Source organism: Sebastes fasciatus, chromosome 5 (assembly GCF_043250625.1).
Source record: "Sebastes fasciatus isolate fSebFas1 chromosome 5, fSebFas1.pri, whole genome shotgun sequence".
Taxonomy (NCBI): domain Eukaryota; kingdom Metazoa; phylum Chordata; class Actinopteri; order Perciformes; family Sebastidae; genus Sebastes; species Sebastes fasciatus.
In genome coordinates, this window is record NC_133799.1 from 20,981,187 (window position 1) to 20,999,205 (window position 18,019).

The 18,019-nt window shown below is 39.6% G+C and overlaps 1 protein-coding gene across 1 annotated transcript; it reads left to right on the top strand.

Annotated features, from left to right (window-relative positions):
* The first annotated feature begins 1,425 nt into the window (after positions 1-1,425).
* bsg (basigin) lies at positions 1,426-17,937 on the top strand. Its single transcript, XM_074635689.1, has 8 exons — positions 1,426-1,669; positions 10,155-10,323; positions 11,727-11,815; positions 12,647-12,783; positions 13,008-13,284; positions 15,906-15,930; positions 16,027-16,099; positions 16,825-17,937. Exons 1-7 carry the CDS (start codon positions 1,603-1,605, stop codon positions 16,085-16,087), a joined length of 825 nt encoding a protein of 274 aa, XP_074491790.1. The 5' UTR covers positions 1,426-1,602; the 3' UTR covers positions 16,088-16,099; positions 16,825-17,937.
* Positions 17,938-18,019: the final 82 nt, after the last annotated feature.

The following is an 18,019-nucleotide window of genomic DNA, read 5'->3' on the forward strand; positions in this document are numbered from 1 at the left end:
TGAAATACGGCACACTTTTAATATCCAGTTACTATAGAATCAATGTGTAGAGCTACAATTTTAGCTCTTTAAAATTTTGAATATGTAGGTGGGTATATTTAGTTGCAGCCTGGATTTAAAATGGATTTTGTGAATCTACACAAACTATCTTGTGACAAAAAGAAAACATTAAAATAGATTTCCAGTAGGATGGCAGCACGCTTGCTCTTTATGTAAGCATCAACATGGCACATCTGGATTTGGGGATTTTCTATCATACAGTTACTCAAGCTTGTTTGATTTAATCGGGACTGATTTAAACCCTGGATTTTAACAGGATTAAAGTCCGGCCACAGACGGACTTTCAAGCTGTCAGACAGTTTGTCAGGAATTTGACAACTACGCCCAGAAAAAAGACTTCAGCAGACCATTTTTACCACACTTTTTGCTAATATTTCATTTGTGTTATCTAGGCATGCACCGATACTGATACCGGATCGGCTATTGAGCCGATACTGACTCAAATAGCTGGATCAGCTATTGGTGACAAAAAGGCAGATCTATTAAATTCAGTTCAATGTTTATATACTATATACATTATATACTGGAATTTTAATTCACTTTGCAACACAGCCTTGATTCTTTAAAATGGTGTGCTGAGTATAACATCCCATCGGTACTGGTAAATGTCTTCTTGCCCAGTGGACTACCTGATTAAGAAAGCCCTGAGTATGGGTGTTTAGCATTTATCTAAATATGTATCAATATTGATGAAACCTAATAATTCAGTGAGTCTTTGAATACTGCAGACATTTCCTTACACTTTTGGCAGTTTTTGCTCTAATATACACAACATCTGGGTGACTTTCCTTTTAAACACTTTATTGAGATGGCTGATATCTATGTTAGTCCTGTGAATATAAGATAAGAGATAAGATAAGATATTCCTTTATTAGTCCCGCAGTGGGGACATTTTTCAGTGTACAGCAGCAAAGGGGATAGTGCAAAAAACAAGATGCATCAGCTCACACAGTAAAAAAAAAAGAGCTAAACAAAAGTGTAACAAAATATGAACCTTTTAAATAGAAGGAAGTATAAAAAAAGGAGCAGTACATACAGTATTGACAATAAAAAGACTATTAACAAAATTGCACATGTGGAAAATGATATTGCACAGTGAGAATGAATGAATAACTCTTTCTTTCAAAAAGAAAAGTGCTACTAAACGGTGACATAATTATTATTTTATTACTTCATTACATACTTTTTTTTAGACATTAATATTCCTCAAAAATATAACCTCCTGTAAAACACACTACCACTTTTTTTTTCTTTTTTTTGTTTTTCCATTAAATATATTAAATTGAGTCTGTTTTGGCTAATTTCCATACAATGTATAACCCATGTGACGTAACCACGCCTCTACGCAATACGTCATTGCGTACGTGCTGATCAGGGCGTGTGTGCGTGAGGTGCAACTAGAGGACGAGCGACCACATCGGCTCCACTCTGGATCACATTCAGCTTCCTACATCTCCTGCTGGAAGTCCACAAGAAGATTCATCCCGTCGTAGTTAACTAAAACGTTTATTCGACGATTTAGTAACTACTACATAATCAACTATGAAGCTGTTGTGGGCTGTCAGCGCCCTGCTGCTGCTGAGCTGCTGGAGAGCCAACGCGTCCACAGGTAGGAGTCTCGAGCCGCCATGTTGGTGTGAAGATGTAGACTTTGCCTTCACTACGAACATTTACAATGATTCCTGCTTTGGTAACGTTACACGAGAGCTGTGTGTGTGTTTTAATGTCTTTTTAATTCAGCTTACTTTATTATAAAATGTCTCCAGCGTTTAATAAGAAACACAAATATTATTAGTGTTGTTGCTAAGCAGCATAATTTAGCTAATTTACTGTCGCAAAAATCCTTCCGGACGGTTAAACAGCCGGTTCGTGACAACGGATAAACAGCATTAACATGAGGTTGAATGTGTTTTCTTTCTTTGTCTCATTTTTTTTTTACAGAAGGGGATTTAAAGTGAGATATCTGTCAAACGTTTTGCAAATATAGTCGGTCACATGACGTTAATTTAACCCGTATGGTGGTTAGTTTTGTCCACTGAACTCGCTGTTGCGTAACGTTTACGTTACAAAACGGTTGCTATGCATTAGTTGTTATCATTAACAGTTTTCTCTTTCACTAAGGGTAAAATAATCTTAGTCCCTTTTGGTAAATATGTCCTCACAGTCTTATATTAACCTGGCTGGCTTGTGTAACGTTACAATCATTTACAGCTTCCTCCCTTAAATGAAGGGAGAAATGACCTGCCACAGTTTGACCTGGGTACTGTGTATTAATAAACAGCTCTTTGTTTGGTAACAGTGATCATAATAATCAATTGTCAGCATTGTGATGACAGCTATTATGGCAAATAACAGATATTTCCCTATAGGCAGCAATATTTACAGGGCTACTTAATTGCTTATTTTGTCTCTGCTAGCAATACAAATGGCAGCAGTGTTTTTAATTATATTAAAATGCTACCTTACAATTATTGTCCAAGAATGATCACCCCAATGAGTATTAAAATGGACTTGCATATATACAGTATAATGCCTTTCTAGTCTTTTGACCTCTCAAAGCGCTTTACACTACATGTCAACATTTACCCATTCAAACACACATTTTATTTTTATTTTTTTATTTAACCTTTATTTAACCAGGGAGTATTTATTGAGATTAAGAATCTCTTTTGCAAGAGAGACCTGGCCAAGACAGCAGCATTTAAACATACATTAAAGTTTCAGACGCCACAACATAAAACAAAAGCAAAATAAATACATGGCATTATATCATACAAAACACATTAAAATCAAGTGTTTGAAGCCAACGTTAAAGTGAAAATATTCAGAAACACAGACAGCTCCCGATAGACTCTGCTTCTAGGTCTTTCATTAATGTTTTAAATTCATCAAAAGCAATCAGATTTTCCAGTTTCAACTTAGCTTGCAGTGTATTCCAGGAGAAGGGAGCAGAATAGCTAAAGGCCATCTTACCTAGTTCTGTGCGGACCTTAGGTACAGATAATAAGTACAGGTCAGACGACATTCATACACTGATGGCAGAGACTGCCATGCAAGGTGCTAACCTGGCCATCAGGATCCAATCTAAATTCTCATTCATACACCGATGGCACAGTCTTCGCGAGCAATTTGGGGTTTGCAAGTGTCTTTCTCAAAGACACTTCAACATGTGGACTGGAGGAGCCAGGGATCGAACCTCCGACCTTCCGGAGGGCGACCCGCTCTATAGTATAATGATAGTCAACACATACAACATTGTGGTCAGTCAGGATTTTAATGTCTTGTGTGTTGTCATGACACATTAATACCTTTTACTTACTTAAAATGGAATAATGTTGAAATTACTGAGCTTTTTTTGCTATTGAGATTTAGCACTGAAAGAGATACTCACAAATATTTAAGTACACTTCAAAATATCCAAACTGAGTCATTTTCTTCTCTGCGTTTCGTCATCCCAAGGCAGTTAAGAGAGATGGGCAACTACGGACTGTCAGTGACATAATATGTTGTAAAACTATGGGCTATTAAAGTCAAATGTGCCCTTTATTTGGCAATGTTTCCTAAAGTGTGGGTAAAACTGGGGTAACCTTCATTTTGCAGAAAGGTGGTACCAGCAACCAGTCTGTTGTTGGATGTTGTGTAAATGTGCGTCAGACACATACAAGGAGCCCTCATGCTGCTCATTTCCTGCTTTGGTAACGACAGCTCTGCAGTAGATCAGGAGTAAAATTAGATTTCCCTAGAGTTTCAGCCTCCTCTCCAGCTTAACATTGGCATGAAAGTGGGTTATTATTATGATGATGAGGCAGGCAGGCAGGTAGGCAAGGCTACCATGTGTGAAAAAGGCACACATGTTTTAAGCACTGGGTGTCCCAGTAATTTGGTAAATGGTGATGCTTAACCTGCTCTCACTTAGATTATCCTTTTTATGATAAAAGCCTGCAGTCTGAGCAGTAGCACTGACAGTGACAGGTTGTTGTTTTTTGGGTGTGGGAGTTGACAGCTTTCTCTATAGTGGTGACAAATCTGTGGTATTCCACTCCACATAAACAGACAGACTTGAAAGATCAGATCACATCCATTGGATTTATGTAGGCTGAATGTGACAAGTACAGTATATCCCCCCTCCACACAAGTTGTTTATCTCGAAACAGTGACTTTGACCAAATATTCCTGAAATTGCCTCTTTAAACGGTGTCCGTTTCCATGCGTCACTGCTTTCATCACGTTGAAACCACCTACATCCATCTTCTATTGGAAAGGACGTTACATTGTACTAGCTTTTCCTGTTCAGCGTGAAAATTTCAATGTACTTTGTTACTCGAGTGTTGAAAGTGGCCTGAGGCTTATATGCCTTTGTCTTTTCAAAAGGCTCAGTAAATTCCTCCTCGAATTGTTCATTTTCAACCAGCTGGTTGAATGAAACAATGAACTCTCTATAAAGATAAAGCATGTATCCCCATAGTTTGGGTTTATTTGCTCCTCTGTGTCCTTTTTTTGCTTGACAAATATAACTTTTCCCCCCTTGTATGTTAAAAGTATAGATTTCCACGCTTTTTTTTGTACATTGTTCAGACACTTAGCTTGTTATTGACCATATGTAAACAAAGAATATCAACTATGGAATTTGTTCTCTGAAAGGGCTCAAACCACATGGAGCCGGTTCTCATGTTTAAGAGCAGAGGGCTAAAGGCCGTAAACGACACTGTCAATGTGTTTTACATCGATTCACAGTTAGAACTAGGGCCTAGAGACTATATTTAATTTTGCACTTTTCATTTCGCATGCGCTACGAAGGTGACCTTTTATTAGAGGTGGTGGAAGCCACTAAGCTAGAAAGGTTACATGATGATATGAGTAGAGACTCAGGCTCTTGTTGACAAGTTCTGCCTGTTTTGTTTTGTCTTTAATTGATTTCTGCTGACAGTTCTGGTTGGAGTGTTTTGAAAATTGAACTTCTCACACAAAAATAAGTATATTTTCATCAAGGCAATGTAGAAAAAGGGATGTGCATGTTTTAAAAAAAGACAGATATGTGAGTTTACAGTGAGATCTACAGGATGATTCTGGTTTGTGTTAGTTGAGGATTTTTTTCTGAGAGGAGGGGAGCAAGCTGGCCGTGATTTGGCCTGTTGCGTGAGAATGTTATTTTTCTCTGGACCCGCCTAAGTGTATAACTCCCCTGAACACCACTGACTGGCCAAACAAGTCCCCCATGCCTGTTGGAGAGCTGCAACACTAGGAAGGAAACAAATATCTAAAGAAGTAAATCAATCAGAAGTGATTTAATATAACAGTCAGTGGTTTGTGAGGATTAAAGTGTAGCTAGAAAATAAGTTTTCTGACACAGCCACCCATACACACTCAAGCACGATTTGACAGCCTAATCAAACTGACCAGCACATTTCATTCAAAACAATACATATATTCCTTTTTCCATCTGCTTGGTACAGTCAATTGTGCAACAGCTAAAACGTGTTTTTCATGTTATTCCCATGTGAATGCATCAACGTCAAATACTGAATGTTTGCATTTCCCTCTCAGTGGGGATTGACTGTGTTGACTTCCATGTAGATTGATGTCATGTGCATAGCCTCCAGAAAATCATTCAGCACAATGTTCTGAAAAATAGCTTTGACCTAGTTTTAACACCCTAACCACTGTTGGGTGACACAAGGCACAGCAGAGAAAAGGCACCTGCCTAGGGCTGGCCGATATGGTTTATAAATAATATCTTGATATTTTAATGTTTTCTCTAAAATACTAGCGTGATCATTCCAGCAAACTAATCTGAACACTCTGAGGTGGTGTACTGCCATACAAGTCAGATTCGTCTTTGGAAATGTATTCTTATTAAGTTTGACTAATTATTCACACTATTGAAATAATTCTTTCTCCAAAATACAGTTTGCAGGCGCTATTTTAAATTCTTTAATTTTATTTATTATTTAATGTTCATTCATTTTATAAGCTTTTATTTTGAAGCCAGTTCTTACCCGCTCTTACCGTAATGCCTAATATATACTCGTACCGCAGAACAACGTGGGGGCTAGTTTGACCGTCTTTTGAAGTGGAGGCTGGCATCTTCTGTCACCGTTTCTGACCTCAACACGAAAAAAAATAGCTTTGGTGTTTCACCTCTTCCGCTCTTTCTGGGCTCTTTCCCGGTTCCCTGCTTCTTTCAGGTACAAAAACACATGCCCCTTCTGCACATCCATGCTCATACGCCATGCACAATCGGCCAGTAGATGGTGACTGTGGGAGAGAGCCACAGGAGAAGCGAAACGCCAAAGCAAGTCTTATGTCGGCACCATAAAAAAATTAAGTGACCATTAATATTTATACTTAATGTTCGCAATACAGTCATTTACTATATCCCACGTAGAACGAGCCACAATACATTGAGTATATTCAATATATCAACCACCCCTACACCAGCCCAAAATCCTTACATGTCCTAAGGCTTTCATGGATTTTCTTTACTTAATTTTATTACGTGAAATGTTTTTCATTTCAACCTCATCTGCTTTTTTCTTCATGTTCTGTTTCATTCATTACATATTGTTATGATTTCATGGGAATGCTATTGGATGCTTTTAATGTTTTGTTGTTGTCTTTGTGTTTTTTTTTTTGTTGCTATACCTGCCTTTAGGGATGTCTTGATCAATCTTTTTAGGCCCAGTTTCAACATTTATTATTCAGTAATTGCTAACACAAAGCCTTTAAATGGAACAAATTCCCATGTAAGGGCACTTAATTTGGTAAATTACATTGACATAAAAGTCCACTGATAACAGATTCATCAAGGATAAGAGGATCACCCAAACCTAATAGTAGTCTACTCTCATTGACATAAATGGGCAAAATATTAGGATATTAATGCAATTAGGGCTGTCAATCGATTCAAATATGTAATCGCATGATTGTCCATAGTTAATCTTGATAAATAAAATATGATGCTTTATGCAAATGTATGTACATATTTATTATTGGAAATCAATTAACAACATAAAGCAATGACAAATATTGTCCAGAAACCCTCACAGGTACTGCATTTAGCATAAATAATATGCTCAAATTGCAAACTCAAGCCCAACAAGCAAGAAAAAACTCAAACCCAAAACTGCACATGATTATCATAAAGTGGGCATGTCTGTAAAGGGGAGACTCGTGGGTACCCATAGAACCCGTTTTCATTCACATATCTTGAGGTCAGAGGTCAAGGGTCCCGTTTAAAAATGGCCATGCCAGTTTTTCCTCGCCAAAATAAGTTTGAAGCATTATTTAACCTCCTTCACGACAAGCTAGTATGACATGGTTGGTACCAATGGATTCCTTAGGTGTTTTCTAGTTTCATACGATATCAGTATCTTCACTCTAAATGCAATACAATTCAACTGCAACACAAATTTCAGCCTCCAAAACCTTTCTAAAATGGTTTGAACAAAAATTCAACATTGAAGCTTGATGTAAATAATAAATTAGAAACTAAATGTATGGCTTGTCGCTGCGCTCTCAGATCAGCTCAGGTCATCCCTAATGCTTTTTATGTTGCATTTCTTATTTTTGTCTTGATGGGTAAGAGTACCAGGAATGATCAAAACATCTCCCAAAATAATTGGATGAAAAATGCTGCTCTGATTTGTTTTCTATGTGCGTACTTTCATATTTTCATTTCATTTGTGTTTTATTAACTTTGTTTCTTTGTCTTTCTTTTTTTCCTATTTGCTTGTCTTTCTTCCATCACGGCCTTTTATCACCAATCCATGAAATCACCTGGCTTGCTTTAAACTCACCACATTAACAACAACATTTTTGAAATCTCTGTTTGCTGGGCTGACTGTAAACGGTACTCAGCGGGTTTTATCAAATGTCCCCTGTCTCAGATGAAGCTGATCAGTGACAGCGCAAAGCTGCATTGTGAGGTGATAGGGAACCCCATCCCCGAGGTGCAGTGGTGGTTTGTAGAGGGTGAAGAGCCCAACGAGACCTTCATCCAGCTCTTTGACGGGGCACGGGATAACTGTGTGCAAATCAATGCCACATACATAGCACACGCCACAAGCACCATTCACCTCACTAGCCTTACCCTCAACGACTCGGGCACGTATGAGTGCCGCGCTTCCAATGACCCCGACCGCAATGAACTGAAGAAGACGCCAAAAATCAAGTGGATCCGCTCGCAGGCAAACGTTATTGTGATCGAAAGTGAGTGGCAGAGGAAGCATGAGGAGACTCCGGTCAAAGTAGCTTGGCTGGTATCTCCTCATTAGTGAAGTCCTGGACATTCAGCTCCCGTTCCACTCAACTCCCATAATTCCCGGTCCAATAGACTCTCCATCCCGCCTCACCCAGTACACACTCTCCCTCTTCTCCCCTCAAAAGCTCCAAGTTTGTCCTGTAGTAGAATCCAAACCTGGTCATAAAGTGTGGCCGGACCGCTCCCTAATCCTGTATTACCCAACACAGAACGTGTCTTCAATCTGATGCCTTTTTTTCCCCCTGTTTCAAGGTTTAGGTACCACTATGATAGGTTTACTTGCATATAATACTGGTCAGAAGGTTGGAAATTTGCAAATTGCTCCTGCAGGAAAATTATTGCATATGAACAAAATATGAATATTTAATTGTTTATAGAAAAAACAAAAAAGGGGTGTCAGATTTCTTGATTAGTATTGCTTCTTGGTAGATATTTATTTTGCTAGCGTTTTCCTAGCATCTTCCTTAATTGATACTAACATTCAGGGTTGGAAATTAACTTCTTTGTCGACCTGCATCTGTGTCTGGTAGACTCCAAAATCTGCCAGCCATTTAATATACTGTATTACCATTGTTTTTTTGCCTGGGGAGTGAAGCAAATCTAGCTGCCACTTGCATGTTTTACCAGCAGTTGGCTGGTGCTAATTTCCAACCCTGCTAACATTGGCAATGCCCCTTTTGTTTATGCTTGTAGCCCATTCCTGTGGAGTATACCCTACTGACATGTAGGCACAGAAGATGGCAACTACTCATTAAAATCTTTCTGCCTTGTGGTCCAGTATTATTTGTTAATTTTGAAGAATTTATTTCTTCACCCATTTGAAGCAAAAATACTTAATTATTACATTTCATCATGTGATTGGCAGTGATACTGCCAATAGTAATTCATCCCCCTGTTGTTGCGTCTTCTGCATGTATTTAAAGATCTTTTCCCCATGACCTTGTTGTAGCCTACAGTATCTACTAGATTTCCAGTATAACTCCTATTCTCCCCTCCATTCTGCTGATGGTGGGACAGATCTCCCCAGTTTGGGGAGCTCTTTCCACCTTTCTTGGAAAGTTTTGTGCATTTGTTCAAAAGTTGTACCGTTTTCCTGGTTTCATTTGTGAGAACGGATTAGTTTTCCTTCTCAAACTTGGTGTACTTAAGTGGTTGACCACTTAACACTCAACAATTGTCATCTCAACAAAATCCTAATCTATATTTACACCCTGGCGAGAAGAAGAATAACAACTGAGAAACAATTATGTCTCATAGTTGACCTCTTCCACCCTGCTTACCTTGTATTATTTGATCATCAATGAGTGTGAGCATATGGCACAGGGCTGTCATGTACATGGTATGCCCTCTGACATTGTGTTCCATCAAACCATTCATTTCTGTAAAGACAACTGTTGAGTGTCGAGCCAAAATGTAAATTAAACGATATCCTAAAAAATGATGCACCCAGTGATAATGATACATTTCAAGGTAATACCTTCAGGTCAGTAATGAAGGGTATTAAGACAACCATTCTACCCTACAAAGACAAGAGCTGTAGCTACACATCACAGTGCAGATACTGTGGTTTGACTTGGTTTTTATGTCAATATGTCAGCTTTTTTCACGGAAATTACACATTTCAATAGCACAATTTTTTTTTATATAGTTAAACAGATGTCAGATACAGGTTAAAACAAAATTTTGACCAAATGTAGTTACTGGGTTTTGCCTTTGTAGGGAAGCATTGATGTCTAAAACCTGCAAACCCGTTGTTTAATGCCAATAAGCTGACATTTTACATGCTAGAAAAGAATGATAAATAATTCATTTTCCCCTCTGTGTTTATCTTAAGTCCCCACAATTGTTGCTGAACCTTTCGAGGTCAGCAACCAGACCTCCGCAGTCCTCAACTGCAACCTGACAGATTCCAACCTTCCCGTCAAGGGCTCCCACTGGATGCACAACGGCAAACTCATTGAAGACACCAAGTCCACTGATGCCGCTTCATACACAAGCCTTAGGTAAGTAGCTCCAGCCACCCAAGTGTGCCATATGGGCAGATCTGCCCTGCAGTTATTTTAGCACAATAAACACGCTCATCCTCTGATAGTTATAGAAGTGTCCTTTGTCTTGAATCTGATTGTGTTTTATGTGCTGTTTCCTTGGGCTGCTCGAATATGGCACAAATCATAATCACGATTATTTTGGTGAATATTGAGATCACGATTATTTAACACAATATTTCATTAACTTTGGAAATATATGCATTTAGAAAGAACATATTGTAGCCTACATTTAAGAGTTAAACCTCTGGTCCGACCACCGTGTAACACCGTCTACCGCGGCAAGCCTAGTTGCAGCGCACCAAAGAAATACGGCCGGCGAGGGCCAGCCAGAGCCGGGGAGAGATCTCACGAGGGGATCCTCACACGCTGTGAAGGAAATGGGAGCGCTGGATTTATGACACGTTTAAGACAAAACGAGTACATCATTGCAAAAAGGAATGAGGCAAAATAATCGTTTTATGTCGATTATCTTGTTTTCATTATCGTTGTAAGCCGAAATTGAAATTTGATTAATTGCACAGCCCTACTGTTTCCCGCTAACTTGTAAAGCAGAAGAATTCCTTATTTTCCCCTCAGAGGCCTGTTTATGTTCTGGACAACTGTGCAAATTCACTGATTAGCAGTACTGAGTGAATGAACCATACAAGAAAATGGCAAGCCCAGCTGGCTGTAATACTTTAAGATGTCCTGTGGATGACTTAGAAGAAATTTTCACAGCCAAGTGAGCTCTGTTGGCCTTTTTTATGTCCTGCTCTAGTCCTTTATTCTGATTCTTATGCTGTCCCTTTCTGGCTCTGTTACTACAGTCAATATCCATCTTTATCCTCTAATGTTCGCTCCCTCTCACTTTGCCTTTTGCTCGTCTGTCGTCCCTCCCCCTTTTCAATGCTCTCGCCTCGTCCCTGGCTGCCTCCATTAGCAGCAAAGCTAGCTGCACCAGTCAGGCATTCACCGCTCTTGATTAGCAGAGAGATGGAGCGTGCAGTCGTGCAGCTTTGCCAGTAGTCTTGGCAGCAGGGATAAGCGCCTCTAGCAGTGTGCTCACTTGCCCTGACCTTAATTCCCCATTAGAGAGAACAGGCAGAACTGTACGGGATAGCAGCACCAAACAACAGTGGGATTGTGATTACCAGGGGAAATTTGAAATATTTGTTGCATGGACAAGCAGCTTTATTTTTACCCCCTGGCTCTTGAGCATAAACACGGTTCTATTGTGAATTTTCTACTTAGCTTAGTGGAAAACTAATCACTGTCATTGAAGAGACATCAGCAGAATTGCTTAGAAGTCCCCACCTGCTAAATGCTATTTTGCTAGGTCTGCAGAGAAAAATTCACATGACTTCTTTATCTTTCCATAGTTTGGACAAGATCACCCACAGTACTGGTGGGAAGTATGAATGCGTGTTCCTGACAGAACCAGAGGCGAAGCAGACAATTGAAGTCAAAAGTAAGTTGATTAATGAATATCACAGATCGAAGTTGCATTCATTGAAGTCATTTCATTACACGTTCATGTCCATGTATACCTTGGGGTTTTTAAACTTACATGGTTGCAAATGCTATGTTTTTATAGTTACAGATCAGGTAGCTTTTATATAAAGTAAATATGCTTAGTCGGTGTTACGATTATGAGGGGGTCCTTTTGAAAATGTTCACCCCTTTTTTAAGGGGTGCCTGGCCCCAAAAAGTTTGAGAACCCCTGGCTTAGATACAATCTCAAAGTCAAGATATTCAGTGTTAAGTACTGCTAATATTTAAGGTATACTTCATGATCTGGATGTGGCCATTTCTTCACAACATCAAGTATAGATAGTGCCCTATGCATTTACCTGGAATACATCTCATTTATTTTATGCTTGAAGCTATGATAATAAGCAAGCCATTACTCACAATTTGAAGGAAGTTTATGTTTATTTTTCCCCTCTGTGTTGTTGTGCAATTCACCATTAGGCAAAATGATTCTGTGCCAAACTCATCTGAAAACTGGGTGTCCTCTGCACATGCAGCAGATAAAGGAACAATCGCGAGGGTGACAGTTTCATAGTGAATTTAAATTAGGCATCATAGGAATGTTTAAACAGAAACAACTGTGAATTGATCATGGGAATCAATAAAACAATGTTTATCATTAGGAAGGTAGCTCATTCCAATCACTTCTTAGTTTCGAGTTCTTATGTGAAGGTGCCTCTTGCTCCAGCATAAACATTTAAGGGGAGTTCATTTATTTAATCACAAACTTTTATGTTCTAATTTGAATGCGTTTTTCCCCTGGCTGTAGCACTCCCCCATGTTGCTGCCTACAAGCACTCCGAGCACGGCAATGAGAACGACAAAGGGGTGATGATCTGTGTGAGCCATGGCTATCCACTGCCTACTGACTGGACCTGGTTCAAACAGGAAGACGGCTACCAAACGGTATGTGTTTCTCAAGCTTGTCATTTTAATTACCTTAAAATTATTCATGATATTTGTGATCCACAGTTCTAAACCAGAGGACATGAAACTAAACAGTTCAGTCTAACAAATATTGTGATGTGTTATAAATTATGTACGTCCAGTACTTCAGTTGTAAAATAAATCATGCAGAATGATCACACCTGTCTTGCTATTTGCGTTACTAACTTAAAAATAACCCTCAGCCTATCATCAACGGCACTACCGACAAATATGAGATCAAGAGCACCCCCAACAAGACCACTCTGACCATTGATGATCTGAGCATCGAAGGCGACATCGGAGACTACATCTGCTCCGGAACCAACGAACTCGGCACAAACACCGACAAGATCCACCTGCGTGTCCGCAGCCGGTTGGCTGCTCTCTGGCCCTTCCTCGGCATTGTGGCCGAGGTCATCATCCTGGTGACCATCATCTTCATCTACGAGAAGAGGAGAAAGCCCGATGAGATCACCGACGGTACGTACACCATGCTGCCTTCACCGCTACACATTACATCAACTCTTAGGTTGTTTTCAGACTGACATTAGCACTGTGTGATAAAACACTGCTTTCTCATTCATTTCAATGAGACCACTGTGTTGACACAGTGTGGGAGAGTTCTGGCAAAAACAAGAGGAGAAAAAAAGGGCGAGTCTCGGCACATAAGTTGATCATCCGACACTGCACTGCATTTATCAGTCAAATGTGTGCACGGTCACACTACCTGAACAGGTTAATTGTACTGTTTTTATCTTGCAACCATAAGATGAAGTGATTACAGCTGTGATATCTTACCCCAGTTGTTTGTCTCATAGTACTATAAAGTGCTATTGATGCTATAACTGGGCCTCTGAGGTCATATTTAATCTTTTCACCAATGCCTGAAGCGAACATGCCACCACCAGTGCTGTCACTTTTTTTACACGTGCTGTTTTCGGTCTGAACAGCCACTTAGAGCCGATGATTTTATTTATCATTTGGCCACAATTGTTGGTGAATTCCAAAACGTACTGGCCATTTTGCTATTTTTCTAATTACACTGGAAAAATACCCTCATATCATCATGAGTAGTTAGGTATGAAATGTACATTTTTAAGGGTAGATATGGCCATTTCCCAACATGCACTCAACTTCTCTGTCCTCTGTTTTAATATGTGGCTAAACGAATGTAAAGAAGTCTTTCAACTTCCAACGGGACAAAAATGCATCAAACTGTAGGCCTTGTTTACTGAACTGTGAGTTGAGAAGGTTTAGTGACCCCCAGTGGCAAGTTGGAGACTATTAAGGCAAAGCATTGCTCTTAAAGGTATAGTTTGGATGTTTTGAAGTGGGGTTGTATGAGGTACTTATCCTGACTATGGAGAAGTACCTCATACTACCCCACTTCAAAAAATGCGAATGTCCCCTTTAAGGTGGGGATGTATAGACTGTAGTTGCATGCATTCAATATGAACCCTTATTGTCTTTTGGTTTTGCTATTATTTACATTTTTAAGATAAAGGTCAGGAGTTAGCTTCCGCCTTTTGTATAAACAATCTGTGATAGAAACTATTATTTTTTATTATTTACATTTTTACTTCTCTGTTCGCTGCTGATTTTGCATTTTGGTAAGTGGACAAAAACTGCATGTCAGACTGAAGTGGTTGAGCTGAGATGACCGCGTGGAAAAAGCTATGGGAGTCTGAATGAACTGCTTTCATAGTCGCCACTTCTAAGACGAATGCGCTCAAAGATTTGGTCACTCTTTCACTGGCCCTGCAATCAGAGCAAGTTTAAATATTACCTTTCCACTTCCTATTGGTCCTTTTTAAAAAAAAAATCATGTGTTTGAGCCAATGAAAGAGTCAAATGAGACACGTGAAGCTAGTGTAATGGTTTGACATGAACTTGGAACAGGTTGAAAAGTGCGAGGTTTCAGCATTCTGTCTGCATGCCTTCTGCATCTTGTACTTTATGCATGATAAACGATAGGCAACCCTCTTCTCAAGGTCAGTACGTCATTTACATTTGTCTCATTCGCCACAGAGATAGTGTTACTTTGTGAATACGTGCTCTAGCTCTGCTGTGAATACTGCTGCTATACATGCCAGGTTGTGTGTTAGCTCTGCTAGTTTAAAGGTGTTTACTGTTAAGGCCCAGACGCACCAATCCGACATCAGAGAACTAGCGGCGATGAAGGCTGACTGTTGCGTCGCCTCTCGTTGCCTTTGTCTTGGCCGACAAGTTGCATTTGAACACACCGCGAAGACTACAGCCGACAGCCGGGTAGCACGTACGTTCTGTGCCATCTGGAATGTGCCTTCATTCCAGATGGTCATATCGCTGTTAAAATATCCGTGCATTGGAATGATCAGATGACATGACGATGAAACAAGAGAAGTGTGTGCCCTCTTTACTTTACTTGTTGGCTTGCTTTCCTCACTTCTGTTTCTCTTCTCGTGCACTGATTCGCTTAAGCTGAACATCCAATCAGAGTGATTTCTCTCACCGATGAGCTCCGCCGCCGATTCAACAATACTGACTCCTCCCAAAAGCCTCTGACGCGAGCAGACTAGAGCAGATGGTGCGAGACACATCGCAAAAACTGGGCCGACAGACGCTCACCGACGGCCCCAAACTGTCCAACAGCCAACCGTCGGCTTGGTGTGTCAGGGCCTTTAATTCTGCCACTGCAGTGTTCCTTTGGTGTCCTTTGCTTGTATTGCATGAGCCTCTATGATGCTACGGGGTGACTCTGGACAGTGTACAAAAATGTTCATGAATGGCGATGTTCAAATCTTATTACAGATTCAAAGAGACAACTCAAGAGACACAGTAGTTAAGCGACAGTCTTTGTTGCGCAAATGATTTTCTAAGGATTTATTTAGTTGTATCATTCATTGTCAGAAACAGGCGGGCATGCTTCAGTTCATGTTTAGTTGGATTTAACCTCATTGGAATCATGTTGCAGAGGATGTCATGCTCTAACATTTGCTACCATCATCTGTGGGGAAGGGGAGGGAGGGGGGGCATGTGTTGCTCACACCAGTAACCGACATGTAACCTGCTATCAACTGACCCTTGTTTTTGTTTTGCCCTCCTTCATTGATCGCTTACAGATGACGACTCAGGCGCTGCTCCTCTGTAAGTACATTCGGCAGCATCTTGATTGTCACTAAAGATTTTGTATTTATTTTTTTTACAGAACTCATGTTTGCTCTATAATGTGTTTTTTTTCAGGAAGAGCAATTCTACTGAAAATCACAAAGACAAGAATGTGAGGCAAAGGAATTCTAATTAGAAGCTGAAAGAGGTACGTGAAACTATGAAGTTCTTCATGAAATGTAACTTGAACCGGGCTCAGACTACAGGAGTTTTCGGGAAGGGAAATCTAGTCCGTTCAGCCCCGATTATCTGGTAATTGTAGTATATATGTATAGTATACAGTCCGACACAAAGGTAGTCTAAAGTTATGGGTTTCATTTTGCAAGATACCTGTAGATTAATTATGCAATATTAGCCAACGTTTTGTTAGCATTCATTTAGCAAGCTTATCTTTGTCCGGATAATTGTGTAGTTGGCATTTGGCTTGTAGATCTTAATGTCATATACCTACCCGCTTGTAAAATAGACATCGGCCTCCAAAGATTTACATATTTTGAACTGCTGACAGGTGTTCACCAACGCCAAAACGCATCAGTGACTGTAATGGGTGGCAAACTGTCAAGGTCCTCCTAATTCATAAGGATCAATATTATAAATTAACTTCAATTTTGTAATTTCCGTTTTGTTTACATCTGCTTCCCCATGAGATCAGGTGAGAGAGATTACGTGAGGTGGTGCATTGCTCCCTCTGGCACGGCTGTAGTGTGTGATGCAACACAATTTTAAAACTCCTGTAGTGTGAGCCCAGCTTTACTGAGGGCTACCTCTCTACTCAGAAACGGTATATAGAAGATAAACCAAATTTAGAATCTGAATATAAGACAAAGCTTTTTGAAACAACTCTAATTCTTCATTCATTCATCTCTATCCTAGATGGACATCCAGATGGCAGTCCAGGATCCAGCTGTTGTGTGGCACATTATACTGTGCACCCTGCAAATTTTAAGTACCTTTTTGTGCTTGGGTGTTGTTAAGGAACCGACTGATTTCCTCGTTTTTGTTTTCTTCTATATTCTCCTCCACATTGTGCAGCCACAGAACATAGTGAAGTAATTTTTCTGCTTGAGGCCGCGGGGCAAATATTGCATGAGTTTAAATGCCATTATAGCAAAGTGTGTGTTTGTTGTAAAATCATTAGACAGATCATGTGAGGAATGCCTCTTTGTGGTTATTTTTCTGCACTGACCTCACAGTTGTCGGTCTTTGCTTTTACGTTCTCCAATCAGGAATGTTTACTAAAGCAGCACAAGTTCTGTTTTTGAGGATCTGAACCAGCTCTGATCCGGACACATCACTGCCATTCTTACAGCAACGACCGGAGTGCGTTTGAATTCACACGTTTGACCTGTTCCTACACCACCGTAAACCTCCCTTAGCAGAGTTTTATGCTTTGCCTTAATACTAACAAGCACCATTTCTCTTTTGTGTACAAATGTGACACCGCAAATGAAATGCAGAAAAGATTTAATGTCTGCAAGGTTTTGTTGCCATACGAAATTACAATTCTTTTTAGTAGGAAAGTCTTTTAATTCAAGCTTTTATTTCCTTTTTCCTATTCACATATTTAAAAATCAAAGTTTTAGTCATGTTTTTGTTGTCACATCCAGAGTAAAAAAATTATTGTGGACCAAGTTCAAAAGATGTAACATCTGTTACTTCTCTTGAATGCAACTTGAATACTATATATTAATATTTCAGTTTAGTACAGCAGATAAACATTTTTCTTTCTCACTCACTGTGATCTGAGATAAAAACATTAGTGTGCGATTGTTGGACCACTTTGTTCCCTTCACTGTGTAGATGATTCTGAAGCCATATGTTCCATTTAACCCGATTAGTGTTGTGATTGGATGTTACCATTTCAGAGTTACACAGATTAAAAAAAAAAGACCTAGCCAGAATTGTGTGAATTGTTGTACCATCCAAGTACATGGAACACCATCTGTTGTACAACTTGCACAAACTGAATAAAGGTATTCGATTTTACATGTTTGTGTTCTTAACTTTTTACTCACATCAAAGGATGACTTGGAATAGCAGGTTGAAGAAGAACTGCGTAAAAGGAGGC